Source organism: Mauremys reevesii, linkage group 1, assembly GCF_016161935.1.
Source record: "Mauremys reevesii isolate NIE-2019 linkage group 1, ASM1616193v1, whole genome shotgun sequence".
In the NCBI taxonomy this organism is placed as follows: domain Eukaryota; kingdom Metazoa; phylum Chordata; order Testudines; family Geoemydidae; genus Mauremys; species Mauremys reevesii.
This window is the reverse complement of record NC_052623.1, coordinates 98,419,934-98,434,687: the sequence shown is the minus strand read 5'-3', so window position 1 is coordinate 98,434,687 and position 14,754 is coordinate 98,419,934. Positions and strand designations below refer to the sequence as shown.

Sequence of the window (14,754 nt, the reverse complement as noted above, 5' to 3'; positions counted from 1 at the left end):
ACATCAGTGCCATTGGTACAAGCCTAAGACAGAAATAAAGATTCCTCATTTGCACAACAATAATCTCTAACAATACCATTTTATCCCATCCATTTTTGTTGCTTCTACATGATCTTCCAGTATTTTAAGCTAATAAAAGATTTTATTGATCAATGCTTCCTTTTATTATTTGCTACAAAGCAAATATTGCTTTCCCTTTCTCTCTCTGACTACATTTCCAATATGCACATCAGAATCTTGCTCCAGTTTTTCTAGTAATGGTGTAGAAAGATCAAAACATGAGTTTGATGTTCACCTGCAATACGAAGGATATGAAAGAGGCCTCTTTTGAGCTTTAGGCGTACTTCATTCTTTATGTACAATTCTTTATTGAAGGTGTAAAATTATTTCCTTAATTATTTACCATGTCAAGATGCCCTACTATGTCTTGATTTTTATTTTTCGTATAGCATTGGTTTATGCTCCAGGTAGTATAAAAATCAATATAGAATAAATTTTAACAAATCCTTCTTTTATCTTAGTATATATAAAGTAGTGTCAGGTTTCCCAAGGAAACTGTAATCCAGATTATTCTAAAAGTACTGACACAGACATGATCAGCATCATATGTCTTTCTGACATCATAATAGTATATCTTCTAATTAAGGTGTTTGCAAAAGGGGTCCAGAAAAGTGGTACATCGATCTAACTAAGCCCTTTGGACATTTTATTTAAAGCCGGAAAAATGCTTATTGCTATGGATATTAACATCGCTTCCCTTCAAGCTGTGTGTTTGATGGGCCTGATTACACATTCTTCCTGCACTCTGAAGTCTCCTTTGAGTTCAGTAGGGAGTTGTAGGTGCCAGAAGGAATGTAGGTTCACACATGAATGTAATATAATCAACAATAAAAAAAGATTCTTCCTACGGTACATCGTAAATAGTCTTCCTCCTTTAACCATGGCTGCAAACACTAAACCAAGTCCTACAACTCCTACAGACATGAATAAGCCCATTGATTTCAATGGCACTCAGTACCTAAGGACAAGAAAGGGTTGCGGAACTGGGACTCCTAAAATTTGATAGGGCAACGTTATGCTTCTCAATCCTTGCCTGAACTCCCACAGATACCATGGACTTGAATACATGGATTGAGGCCAGAATCAAATAGATTGAACTCTTGTTTGACATTTTTAAGATACTATTTCACTTTGTTCCAATGTTTCTTTTTAGAAATGGTTAAATTCATGCATGAAATCCCACAACAGTGATGAAGCCTGTGGCAAGCAATATACCGCTCAAATATGCAGATGCCCAGCTCACTAGTTACACTTCTATAACTACATAAAGTTACACCTGTTCAGAAATATAAAGGAGAGGATTGCACCATTAAAAAGATCTGTTTAAAATTATTATTCAAAAATGGTCAGGATGCCACAGTTTTCTGTGTACTGACTTTGGGCATACATATTATAAGATGAAATTCACCCTTTGTACAGAGGACCAGCACAAGACCTGCACGCCACTTACTTCCCACTTGAAGCCCTATTTTGAGGGCTGAAGAGAGACTGAAGGCAGGGGCGGCTCTACAAATTTGGCCGCCCCAAGCAATCATGCCCGGGAGGCGCCCCCGAGCCGCGGGAGCAGCGGACCTGCCGCGGGCATGACTGCGGAGGGTCCGCTGGTCGCGCGGCTCGGCTGGACCTCCCGCAGCTGCGTGCGGTTCGCTGGTCCGCCGGCTCCGGTTGAGCTGCCGCAGGCATGCCTGCGGGAGGTCCAGCCGAGCCGCGGGACCAGCGAACCGTCCGCAGTCCTGCCTGCGGCAGGTCCGGCATGACTGCGGCAGGTCCACCGGCCCAGCCTGCCGCCCCCCTGGGAAAGGGCCGCCCCAGGCAGGTGCTTGCCCCGCTGGGCTCTAGAGCCGCCCCTGACTGAAGGGGACCCCTGGTCCTTTGCACATGGGTGAATCTCACTACATAAAGAACAGAGCATTGCAAGGTGCCACTGACACCAAGGCAGCAAATTTACTAAGGAAAGATCCTGCAAATCTCTAAAAAAGATTCCAGGCTTTTAGGGTATCCTGTGGTACTTTTTAACATGAAAATTATTTCATCCCTCAAGCTGTGCTGTGAGCACTGGTAACAATTATTAAATTGAACTCTTCATGAAAGCTTGGGTGATGGTTCTGACTGAAACCAACAGCTCTGCCAAGGACTGAATCCTTGGGAGAAAAATCTACTTATTAAATAGGAAAGGTAACTACTGAAAAGTATAGAGCAGGGTTTCTCAAACAGGGGTCGCCGCTTGTGTAGGGAAAGCCCCTGGCAGGCTGGGCTGGTTTGTTTACCTGCCACGTCCACAGGTCCGGCCAATCGCAGCTCCCACTGGCTGGGGTTCGCTGGAAGCAGCGCGGACCAAGGGACTCACTGGCTGCTGCTTCCAGCAGCCCCCATTGGCCTGCAGCGGCGAACTGCAGCCAGCGGGAGCCGTGTTCAGCCGGACCTGCAGACGGGGCAGGTAAACAAACCATCCCAGCCCACCAGGGGCTTTCCCTACACAAGCGGTGACCCCAGTTTGAGAAACACTGGTATAGAGCAAGAGTTGCATATTATGTTTTGGTTTATGGGTTATCATTTCTGTTTCCATTATTCTTACTCAGCATCTCTCAAATCTTAATCTTTGATAATAAGCTCATGATTGCCAGCACTATATTTTAGTGCTGTAATGTTATAAAGGGCCTGATCATGAACTGTACTGGTCAAGCTGTGTCTTTACTGTTTCATTGGGAATAGCAAACCTGGTAATTACTGTGAGTGTCCAGTGACAGGAGCTGGATACTACAGGGGGGTGTTTTCAGAGGGTCTCAGATGTTAGGGTGCATCTATTCTTAACCTGCCAGGCAAAGAAAGGATTGGCAGAGGAGATTGTTTGCATGGCGAACAGGCTGGTGGTGTCATGGAGCTGACACCCCATTAAGCACAAGCAAATCTCTGTCTTGATGAGGCAAGGGGTAACAAAGTGGCTCACAATCCCAGGCACCCGGAGATCACATCACAATCACCAGGCCTGATTTAACTGGACCTAGAGGGGTGTATTAAAAGCATACTCATGGCACACAAGCACTTATTGTCTTTTAAATCCTTAAACCAATCACTGCAGTGCTAAATATGACATTTCTGGGAATACTGCTGCCAGTCCGGGGAAGTGCTGTTTCCAAGAAAACAAGTGCAACGAAGTGGAACAGGTGGGCTGAAATAATCAGAGGACAAGGAGCCATTATTTAAGAAAAGAAATATTAAAACTGAGAGTTGTCCGAAATGAGCAGAGATGTCAGAATGTTGGTTTACTGTGTCACCTAGCTTTCTAGGATTCCAGAGTTCCTGCTTCCAGCCATATTATTTCAAGGTTTGCTTTTAATTTTCCAGCTAAAGTATCAGGGCTGTAAAGGACCTCAGGAGGTCATCTAAGCCAACCCTCTGCTCAAACCAGGACCAATCCCCAAGACAGATTTTTGCCCCAGTTCCCTAAATGGCCCCCTCCAGGATTGCTTAACCCTAGGTTAAGCAGGCCAATGCTCAAACCACTAAGCTATCCCTTCTTTAGAGAGCAATACAAGTATAATGTAAGGAGGACAGCAGTAAAACAATAACACTGGTTAAGAAATTCATGTCAAAAATACTATTTGTCCATTTAATGAATATCAAGAATCAGAAACAAGAAGTAATAAGGCAACTGTTTCCATTATCCGGTAGGTGGGTATTGTTGCTTTGCAGCCTAGATTAGAGATGCTACCCTTATTTCTGCTTCATAGATCAAGATTTATTTTTGGTGCATATCACATAATGGACAGCAGCTAGTGACAAAGAATTACAAGTAGGTAAATGAGGGCATCTATCATTTGTCTTTGGGACAGGGACTGTCCTTTTATTCTGTGTTTGTCAAGCACCTAGCACAATGGGATCATGTCCCTGAATGGAGCTCCTCAGTGCTCTGACAATACAAATAAAATTATAGTAATTTGTTCAAAGTTACAAATCGGTAGCTGTCATTAACAGCCAACAGTTAAGACACTGATTCCATAATTAGGGCCTGTTTCTGGACCCATACACATCAGAAGACCTCAATCACATGAGCAGTTCCTTGTGGCTTCAGTGTTCTCACATAAGGAATGTTATTCACCTGCATACGTGTTTGCAGGATTGGGCCATTAAGGTTGAAAAGCTGTTTACATTCTAAGTGACTCCCTTAACATTAAAAAAAATCCTATTTGGCCCAAAGTTTCTTATTCAGAGTTTCAGGCCAGATTAAATATTATTCAAAAGTTTTTAATGGATGAAAAAAAGCATTTTCCCACCCAATCAATCTGAAGTACTTATATGGCCCCTGTGAGCGCAATGTGGACACATCCAATCTTCAATGTATTTAGCCTCACAACTCCCTTGGGAAGTAGCAAAGTGCTATAATCCCAATTTTACAGAAGGGGAACTAAGACACAGACAATGTAAGTGACTTGTCCAAGATCACACAGGAAGTCTTGGGCAGAAAAGGGATTTGATTATTAATTATATAACTGATTTTATACTAGCTTTTTTAAGATCAATTTATTTTGAGCAGTGTGTGTCTGGCAATGGAGGTTCCTTACGTTACAAAATCTACTAATAGGGAGTTGCTGTTTAGCCAAGGATGCCAGAGGATGCACAAATCACTCTAATCTACAAGTTCTGCGTAAACAACACATGATAAAAAGAGATGGTTATTTTTACTAACATTGCTTTTTAGGACTATCTTTATAACCCTCTTTCTTACCCTACAAAATATGCAGCGCCAGCTGAAGGGTCTCTAAAGAATATAAATGGCATCAAGCGTAAGGATCCCTGGGTCTCTATGGCTGTAAAAAGAGGTTGGGACACTACCTTGATAAGTCAAGGGATAGATCGATACAGATGAAGCTTTTTCTTTATTCTGTTCAGGATATTTTTCTTAAATGTCTCACACATTCTGCTCAAGGCTAGCCATGCCCACTAAAGTTACTGACAACTATTCTCCGACACCCTTTCACTTCTATAATACAATTTATTAGAACAAAACCTTTTCCATGATTTTCATATGGATGAGAAGACAGCATTTCTTTGATCAGTATCAGATCAATTTAGCTGAAATAAAATTCTTTCTGTAACTTGCCTATAGTTACTCAAAGGATTAGCGAGAAAATGTCACTGAACAGATACTCGTCTGCTCATTAACATTCAGGGGAAAACCCTGTGATAGGGTTGGTTTCAGCTGCTGATAGAACAATACTTAAAAGAAATTGGCATGTCTGTGAAACAGCTGCTCAGCAAAGCCACCATGCAAGGGAAATGGTGATAATAAGATGATAATATTACAACTACACTGGGAGCATAATATATTTTAAGATGCTCTGGTATGCAGTGGGGGGTCTAAGAATTAGAACTTGATTGCTTGTCAATTACTAGTGATGTGAAGCACCTGATCACTACATGGATCAGTTCTGTTCAAAACCCTGAACTAAAAGAGAAAATCATGCCTGCTGAGACTCCAAATATTCTTGATCTCCTGTGAATTTTTTGTCATTCCGTCTTTCAAATGTTTAGCAAGTCTATTTCTAATAGAGGTATTTTGCTATTGGTTTGCAATACAGTTTGCCCAGAATGATCACTATTCTTATTCTTCCTTGGACAAGATTTTGGGGGACATGAAGCACTGAATCCTCTGTACAAATGTGAAACTTGCAAATATAACAGTGCAATATGACAAGCAGGCAGAGCCATTGGCATGGAGACTTGGGCAGTAGATATCTGTCTCTAGCTATCATGAAGTCTCTTAGCTCACATAGCTGTTCATTAAAAAATTAATGATCTCTTGGGTGGATCTGGGGTAGCTGAGATCACGCTTGGCAGGCTTTGATCCTTCCCACCAGATTGGAGACAGAGTGTTGGGATGCGATTATAATGGGGTTCTATATGAATTCAGAGATCCGAACACACAAAACACATTACAGGATTAGCACCTGTTTTATGCATATCATATAATATTTCTATATTACACACACACAAACACACAGTACATGAAAATTTAGTTTGCAACTTCCAGCACTCAAAAGTTAGTAAATGCCAGTATTAAGGTTGCTCATTAAGTGAGGTTCATCTAACTGAATCAGGGGTCCTGAGGAAAAAATAGCATATGATCATGTGATTAACGATTACAAGATAATGTATATGTACAAGTGGGCTAAGTTAATGTTGCCCAGGCAACCTTAATTCTGGGATTTCCTAATTTTTGAGTACTTGACTTTTCTACCTCAATAATGTTTATTTTAATTTAGGGTAGGGTGGTTGTATGTGTAATTTCCCAGGTTTTTGAAAAAATTAACTGAAAAATCATAAAGTCCATCATGTGGTATCATATTGTCACTCACATTGCCCATCAGCAATGCTGAAAACTTTAGATGTGCTGCTTGCACTAAGAGTATGTGATAGCATTAATAGGTTGTCATCCTCAGTGGTCCCCAACCTTTTTGTGGCCAGTAGCACATTCATGTTTTCAGAAGTGTGGCAGGCACCAACAATTTTTCAAAGCTTATTTTGTATTTGTACATTAAATAATATGAAAAACATCATATTTAATATTACATAATATATGAATCCAGAGAGAAGCTGGAGAGAAGCCCTGAGGACAGAGAACACTGGATCCCGCAGCACTCTGTCCCTGGCAGGCACAGGGCCACAGCTTCTCTCCCCTGCTGGGCACTAGGTGGGCACACATAAATGCCCTGGTGGGCGCCATGGTGCCTGCGGGCACCGCGTTGGGAACCACTGCTGTATCTGACTGTTTGCCGGTGAGTTTCATAGGTATTTGCTGACAGCAGAGGAGTAGTGAGACTCAGGACTTATCTATACAAAGAGTTACTGAGTGGCAAGCTATTGCACCATAGATTTATACCCCAGCATGCTGCACACAATCTAGCCGTGGACCATTCTTACTTCATGTTAAGAGTTCCATAGTATACTACAGAATTTTTCTGCATGGGAGCATGGGTCCATGTGGCCAGTTAGTATGCAGTCAACTAGTGCACCACGGATTTACAACCACCTTGCCATGCACTGTACCTCCATAAAGACAAGCCCTCAGAAATCCTGAGTTTTGTTTTAAGCTCTGGAGAGAGTATGCTTTGGTGTTCCCGGATTCTTCTGCCCTTACTCTCCAAGCACGTCTCTTCTGCCTTTTCACCTTCAACCTGTGCTTGTACCTGTCCTGACTCTTCTCCACCCCAGCTCCTTGTCCCAGTCTCATTCTCCTTGCGTAATCCATCCCAATCTCCACTCCTCAGGCTTCTCATCCCAGTCACAGGTTCGTTACCAAGACATTCACAGTTCCCTCTTTCCCACATCTGCTCATACAACCTGTCTGTCTTCCATACCTTCATCTCCAGCCACCCCCACACATGTACATTCCTGGTTGTCCTTGGCTCCCAGTCTTAATCTTCCTCTCCCTGCGCTCCTCATCCAATCTCAGTATCTTCTCCCTAATTCCTTAACCAGTCTCTTTGCCCAACCAGTACCAGTTCACTACCACCACCACCGTGATTTTTAAAAGGTCCATGAAATTAGCCAGTTTAGGGCAGATTTTTACAGGGACAAAAAGGCTGGCTCCCTGCTAAGTTTCAAGTCCCTGCTCCAAAGCAAGGGGGCACTAGAACTATTCAAAATGAAGGTCACCAGAATATTTTAAATGGGCAAAACACTGCATTTGCCTCTAGCCTCACTGCTGAACCATTTTGGCTGTAATTTTCCCCAAAATAATTAAGCATGAACTTGACACCTAGCATGGAAAATTTCAGCCCAATTGGTTAAAGTTTGTCAACATTATAAGAAACTAAAAACAAGGTCCTCTAATGGGAAGTGTCAGGCAACCTTAATAATAGGTGGACCTACCACCTCCATCTGTAACTGAAAACTAGTATCCATGTAAAGTGTTTGAAGTGGTATTTTTGAGACTCATGAAACGAGCTGGAACATAATGCAAAGTGGAGGTTTTGCGTATTACCCTTATGCTCTTCCAGTCCTTTCCTAAAACAAGGCTAAGATCAGCCTTGAATTCACTGCTTAAGTATCAGAGGGGTACCCATGTTAATCTGGCTCTGTAAAAGCAGCAAAGAGTCCTGTGGCACCTTATAGACTAACAGACCTATTGGAGTATGAGCTTTCGTGGGTGAATAACCCACTTTGTCGGATGCATGTCATCTGACGAAATGGGTATTCACCCATGAAAGCTCATGCTTCAATAGGTCTGTTAGTCTATAAGGTGCCACAGGACTCTTTGCTGCTTTCACTGCTTAAGTTATTTATAAGTTTTTTCTAAAAACCTCTTCCATCATATTTATGACTTTTTGTATGTGTTTTGTTTCACTGGTGCCAAAATTTTCAACATATGCACAGACACATAGGTATTTTGGTTGCTGATACGTGCATCTCTTGATGAACACAAGTACTAGATAGCAAGTTCCATTAAACACCCACACATTATTATATTTATTTTATTATGTGTATTGTGGTAGTGCCTACAAGCCCTAATCATGGACCATGACCCCACTGCATTAGGCACTGTACAAACACTGAATGAGAGAGATGGTCCAAGCCTCAAAGAGTTTACAGTCCAATTAGTCTAAAAATCTAATTGTTCTTACAGCATAAATAGTGCTCTACCATTTTAAACTGCTTCAAATCCCAGACAGACTATAGGTAGCCCTACAGTGAAGATGAAGGCTATGTGATGGGTATGTTATTCCATGGGAATATCTGCAGTGGACTCAACATTCCTTGCATATAAAAATAATACCTCCAGAACAATTGCAGAATCTGATTAAAGGACTATGAAATGAAGCTCAGTTGTTCAGTGACAATGCTTGAACTTCACATGACAAGCACTCTCTCAAAAAAAATAAAAGAACATTCATAAAGTACAGATTCCAAGGCCAGAAGGGTCCATTACAATCATCTAGTCTGACCTCCTACATAAGACAGGCCAAAAAACCTCATCTAGTAATATCTGCACCAAACCCATTATTTCTGTTTGAGCTACAGCATCTTTTAAAAAGATATCCAGTCTCGATTTAAAGACTTCAGGTGATAGAGAATCCACCACAGCCTTAGCTGTTCATTGTAGTCATATAAAAAGGCATCGAATTATCAAGAGTACAAAAAAGAATCAGCTGAATCTGTGACAAACTATTGATCATCTGCAAGCATTTTTAGTAACCTACATAACTCACCAGATTCTATTGACTATATTGGTTTCCATGCACAAATGGAAGAAATCCCTACAGCTGCTCTTGAGGGTATTAAATTTTCACTTCTATTTACAAACTCATCTTTGAATATTGCACATGCTCCAAGACTATTTTTAAAATACAAAAATGAAACTTTTAAATTTTCACAAAGCCAAACAGAATCCTGAAGGTGCACGCTACACAGTCAGCTCCAAATCACATGCAACAGATTATACAATTAAAAGATTAAATAATTAATTCATACCACACCATCACTTTGTTACCTGAATGCACGTTACCAGCATTCCCTCCAAGAATCAGTTTCCACGCTGTAAATTATAGCAACATCAGGGCTGGGAGAAGGTGATAGGGAATCCATAGCAGCCTTCTCCCCTCTGCTGAAAGAAGTGGGAAATATATGCCTCCCTAAAACTTTCCACAGTGCTCCTCTTCACACTCTCCCCACCATCACCACGGTTGCTTGTCTTACTTGTCATGTGACAGTGGGAAGCTATCACAGAAAGTCACATTCTTCTCACAGCAAAGCAAAACTTTAATGGAATAAGGAAAATGGTATTATCCTAAAAGCTACAATCTCTCTCAGCATTTCACTTTACAACTTTAATGTGGAACCTTCCTCTGCCCCCTTTTGGCTTCTTAATTGAAAATTAAAATATAATAAAATAAAATAATAACAACACACATCCTCACTCTTTATACATAGAATTGCTGATACTGGTTTCCAATTGCCCACACAGCATCAGCATTCAACCAGCTATCCCCATGAGGTTACACAAATGAGCCCTCATTGTCCTCTAGCCAAACTTCCAATCCCTTTTGGAGATCCAGTCTAACACATTTCTATTTTCTTCCATCCTGTCCCAGCAACAACAGATGTGCACAGATCCTTGCCATGAAGTTCTGCATGGGGAGAGAAACATGCAGAGAAAACTCTGCTTCTCCTTTGCCATGCAGGTTATACTCCTCTGGGCATGTGCCATACACAGTTCCTAAAGAGAAGCATCTTTCCCATATATACATATTATGAAATACATAGAAGGAGACAGTCAAAATATATCTGGACCTCAGATGAATATGTATATGGACGAAGCGGTGATTGAACATATTAAACTAGTTTTTAGCACTTACTACTTTGTGATTTATAATGAGAAAGATTTATTTAATAAACAACGCCCAAGGGAGACAAAAATCATTTTACATTCATTGCTAAAGAAAACTACTGTGGGTGAATTGTTAGAGCAAGTCTCTGATCCCTTTCCCAGATCTTCCTAAACTGGAGAAAGGAGAGATCATAGTACTGAATAGAAAGAAAAATAACCAAATATCTGTCTGTCAATTATTGCAGAAGTAGAAGATTTCATTACTTCCTGAGTGGTTTGTAGTGAAATTCCTCCCATGTGTGTGCAAGCCAGGGGTGCTAAGAAGGACACTATACTCCACAGGGAAAGCACTGGCACTCAGAAGAAAGAGTAAGCCAGGCTACAGACTACAAAAAAAGCTTTACCGTAAAAAAAAAAAAAAAATCATGGAAGGTCCATAGTTCATCTTGCAACAGTGAATGTAATTTCAAGCCTAAAAATTGCATTTGAAATTAGGAGAGGAAAAATGATGTCTCTTATGCTGATCTCTCTCCTTCTCTTAAAAAAAATAGCCAAGTCTGCAGACACTCAGCTGCCTGATTCTTTATGTTATTGTAATTAAAGGCAATAGTCACAGAGCTGATAAAGGGCACAAGCTGTAAAGTTAACCCTTATCTTAGCCAAAGTGATAACTGCAACAGTGGTATCAAACTGTAAAGGAAACAAAATCAGAATATATTCTGAATAATGGACTCGTGTACAACTCCGGAAGTCAATTGGAAGGCTCATTTTCTCAACCTTCAAAGAGTAAGCAAATTATATCCCAACCTACCATCAAACTTCTTGTGCCTGGACACAAAGGTGGTGCGCACAAAGTGACTTGTTTCCTCCACCAAGTTTTCAAATTCCAATTTGCTCTGTTGGCTCAACTTGTCCTCCATTTCTGTGGTGCAGCATGTATACTCCTGAGGACAGATTCTCAAATGTTCCCCTGCAATAGTAAGAGAAAGTATATTGTTTACTTATAAAAAATGAGCAACGGGTTGTGATTACCTTAATGTACACAGTGCTCATGAAATGCACATCTTTTTATTTAGAGTGCATGAACAAACATACTCATCAAATATAGAAACAATCATTTCTCTGCTAGACCATTTCCCTGACCCTCCAGTCCTAATATGGGAACACTTTGCATCTGACCTACAATTTAGCCTCAGTCTTGGATTCCTTGCCAAATAGGGACTTTTGTCTTTGCAATGCCATTTTGGTAAGCTTTGCAGTTCAAATGAGACTCTGTCAAGGTTAAACTGATTCTTAATTGAAGAATCCCTTTATGTAAATCTCGAGGACAGTTGCTTGCTCCTTGCTTGCATTTGAAATGTTCTGAGAAATACCTGGCGACAAGGCTAGTAATAAAGCTTTCAGAGCTTTCTCTCTACCAGACCTCCGATATGAGAATTACCAATTTTGGCAGCTTTGCCATACTCTGTTAGACACAAAAGGTTGGCCTGGGCATCAAAGGGAAGAAAGAGGATGTTTCCCTGATGTGTCTTTCTGCCTGTTTGACTGCCTTAGTACAGCAACACTTTCTTTCCACTTTCTTCCTTCTGCTCAAACAAGTGTATTTTAATAGCAATGTTTGGGTTCCACACATTTTCTTGGATGACATTTCTTGTCAGACACAGCAAATGCTCCACTTGAAGCAAGAACGTGATGAAGGGTTTAATTAATGCTTATGCTATATGGAAATGCAACGTAAAAGGTAATGAAAGCCTCTTATTTAATTCAATAGATTTCTCTCTTTATGCAGTGACAATATTGCCTTCTTCAGTGCAATTTCCAAGTGGAAGCCAATTCTGTAGCTCATGAAATTAAAATGGTCTGTTATTACATGAAATGTGAATTTCCAATTGATGATGTACTCTGGGTGTCAGAAATGTTTAGCCAGTGCTGTATGAAAGGAGAGAATTCCACCTCCCTGCTGAGAAGTAAGAAAAATGATAGGCCTCTTCTTGTAAAGCAATGAAAGCATTTAGCTTTTCATATACTATATCCTGATTAAATTCCTCTGCAAACTTTTATATGACACAAATAAGATGATGGACAAAGCTCAAGGATTAAATACATACTGGGGGCTTGATTCTCATTACACCAAGGCCACTTTGCACTTAAATTTTGTGAGTTTCTGAACATGAGTGAGAACCAGGCCTTGGGTAGCTTTCAGAAGAGATATAATTTAGTTATTGCACCATCAAAACAATTGAGGTATTAAAAATAAATACACATGCTTAGAACAAGCATTGTGTTGCACGTGAATCTGCCCTTACTTTATTCCATTTTTTAAAAGCCTTTTGTTCTGAAGTGCAATCATTCCCAATAACCTTCAAAGATTTAATTTGTTCCTCTGTGAGTTTTCACATAGGAAATTTCTTTTAGAAATCTGAAAACTTTACAAAAAATGGAGACAGGATACATCTTGAAGGAGGGTTATTTCATCATCACTCTTACTACTTATTTGTACTGCAGTCTTAACTAGGAGGCCCTAGTCATGGACCACAACCCCATTACGCTAGGCACTATACAAACAAAAAGAGTGGTGGATGTTAGTGATGATCTCACTTCTTATTAGAGGTCAGAAACAGAAAGAAGATTGAACATTAAATGCCTTTGAAAATCTGTCATTACAAGCAGATTTGCCCATCTGAAGTGATTATGTACCACTAAGAAAACGTTGCTAGACATCCCCATTCCAAATGTCAGAAAATCCTCACACAAAAAGACTCAATAGCCTTCTGGTTTGCAACTGAAAACTCTGGAGAAACACGTACTTTCCTCTTTCCGGCTTCGGGGATAGTTTATGCTTCCTTTATATCACAACTACTTCTTTTTGTCTCTCTTTTTAACATGTTCTCATGAACTTTGGAATTTATTCCTTTCCTCTCTTTTTCTCCCACATCTGTTTTTTGTTGGCCTTATCAGATATTGCACCTGTTTGTTGTCGTTTCTATTGAATAACAGCTAATAATCAAGGTTTGGTGCGTAACTATGAATAGCCACAGTTTTAGATATTATCATTATTTCATTCAAAATATCAAAGTGCAATAAGGCCTAAGGAGTTCAGTATTTCAGATATTGTGTAGCATCATTAATTTCCTCTGTCCCATTTATTTGCAGGCCTACTTTCTCTTTATTACTGCATCGATCACCAATTTGTTATAAAAGCCCATCTCACCTCCTTGACTGCCAGGAACTCATTCTGTTTATTTTTCTTTTTCTGTCTCTCTCTCCCCCCCCCTTTTTTTTTGGTGCAATTTTTATTTTTTCCCCTTACCAGACTGTGTGTTCTCATTTGTTTCATTACTTATATCCTTACCCAATAATTTCAACCACCACTTCCTTAATGGTTGAAATGTGGATTTCCTTGGTATCATAAAAACTCTAGATATCTAATACCACTAATCCACTTCCTCTCCCCATATTGTACCCTTCTATATGGACATTCCAGTTATGAGAACCTTCCCATCAGGTTTCAATTATGCCCACTAGATTAGAACAAGCATTAGTAACACTTCTAGCTCATCTTTCTTTTTCCACATACTTCTTGCATCTTAGTGCAGACCTAAAAACATAATACTATTTGTACTCTTCATATTCTGCTTCCAAACAATTTTTTTCTCATTTTATTTCCTACATTGAAAGTACGTGCCAGATTACAGAATTAAGCAAAAGTTACTTTCTACTTCAAATTCTCCTGATTCAAAGCTCACTGAAGTCATTGGAAGAGTCTTGCTGACTTCAAATGAACAGGAACAGGTCCTTAAATCTTATATATAAAAATGTTGCAGGAGACAATCAGGACAAGATGTTCAAAATGGACTGTCTATCTGTTAGGCTCCTGAATCCGTATTTAGGCATTCAGTTAAGTGGCCTGATTTTCAAAACTAATGAGCACACAGCAGCTCCCTGCTTAAGTCAGTGAGAGTTGCTGGATGCTCACACATTTTGAAAATAGGCCACTTAACTGGATGCTTAATATGAACTCAGAGCTTAACTTCAGGCACCCAAGTAAATTATTGAAAAGCACATAAATGATGTAGGTTTCAAAGTCCTCTTCTCAAAAGTGCCTAGGTCACCTGGACACTGCTTTGAATACAGACACAGTACTCTGTCACCCAGGGGCGGCTCCAGGAACCAGCACGCCAAGCACGTGCCTGGGGCGGCAAGCCACGGGGGGCATTCTGCCGGTTGCCGCGAGGGTGGCAGGCAGGTTGCCTTCGGCGGCATGCCTGCAGAGGGTCCGCTGATCCCGCGGCTTCGGCGGACCTCCCGCAGGCGTGCCGCCAAATCCACGGGACCGGGGACCTCCCGCAGGCAAGCCGCCGAAGGCA

At 40.6% G+C, this 14,754-nt stretch overlaps 1 protein-coding gene across 10 annotated transcripts in view; it reads right to left on the bottom strand.

Moving 5' to 3' along the window:
• Positions 1-14,754, bottom strand: part of GPC6 (glypican 6) — a 1,136,844-nt gene that overhangs the window by 754,184 nt on the left and 367,906 nt on the right. For all 10 annotated transcript variants that reach the window (XM_039518904.1, XM_039518933.1, XM_039518930.1 and 7 more), the window contains one exon: positions 11,199-11,357. In XM_039518904.1, the coding sequence (XP_039374838.1) occupies positions 11,199-11,357 (159 nt within the window). The remainder of the gene's footprint in view (positions 1-11,198; positions 11,358-14,754) is intronic.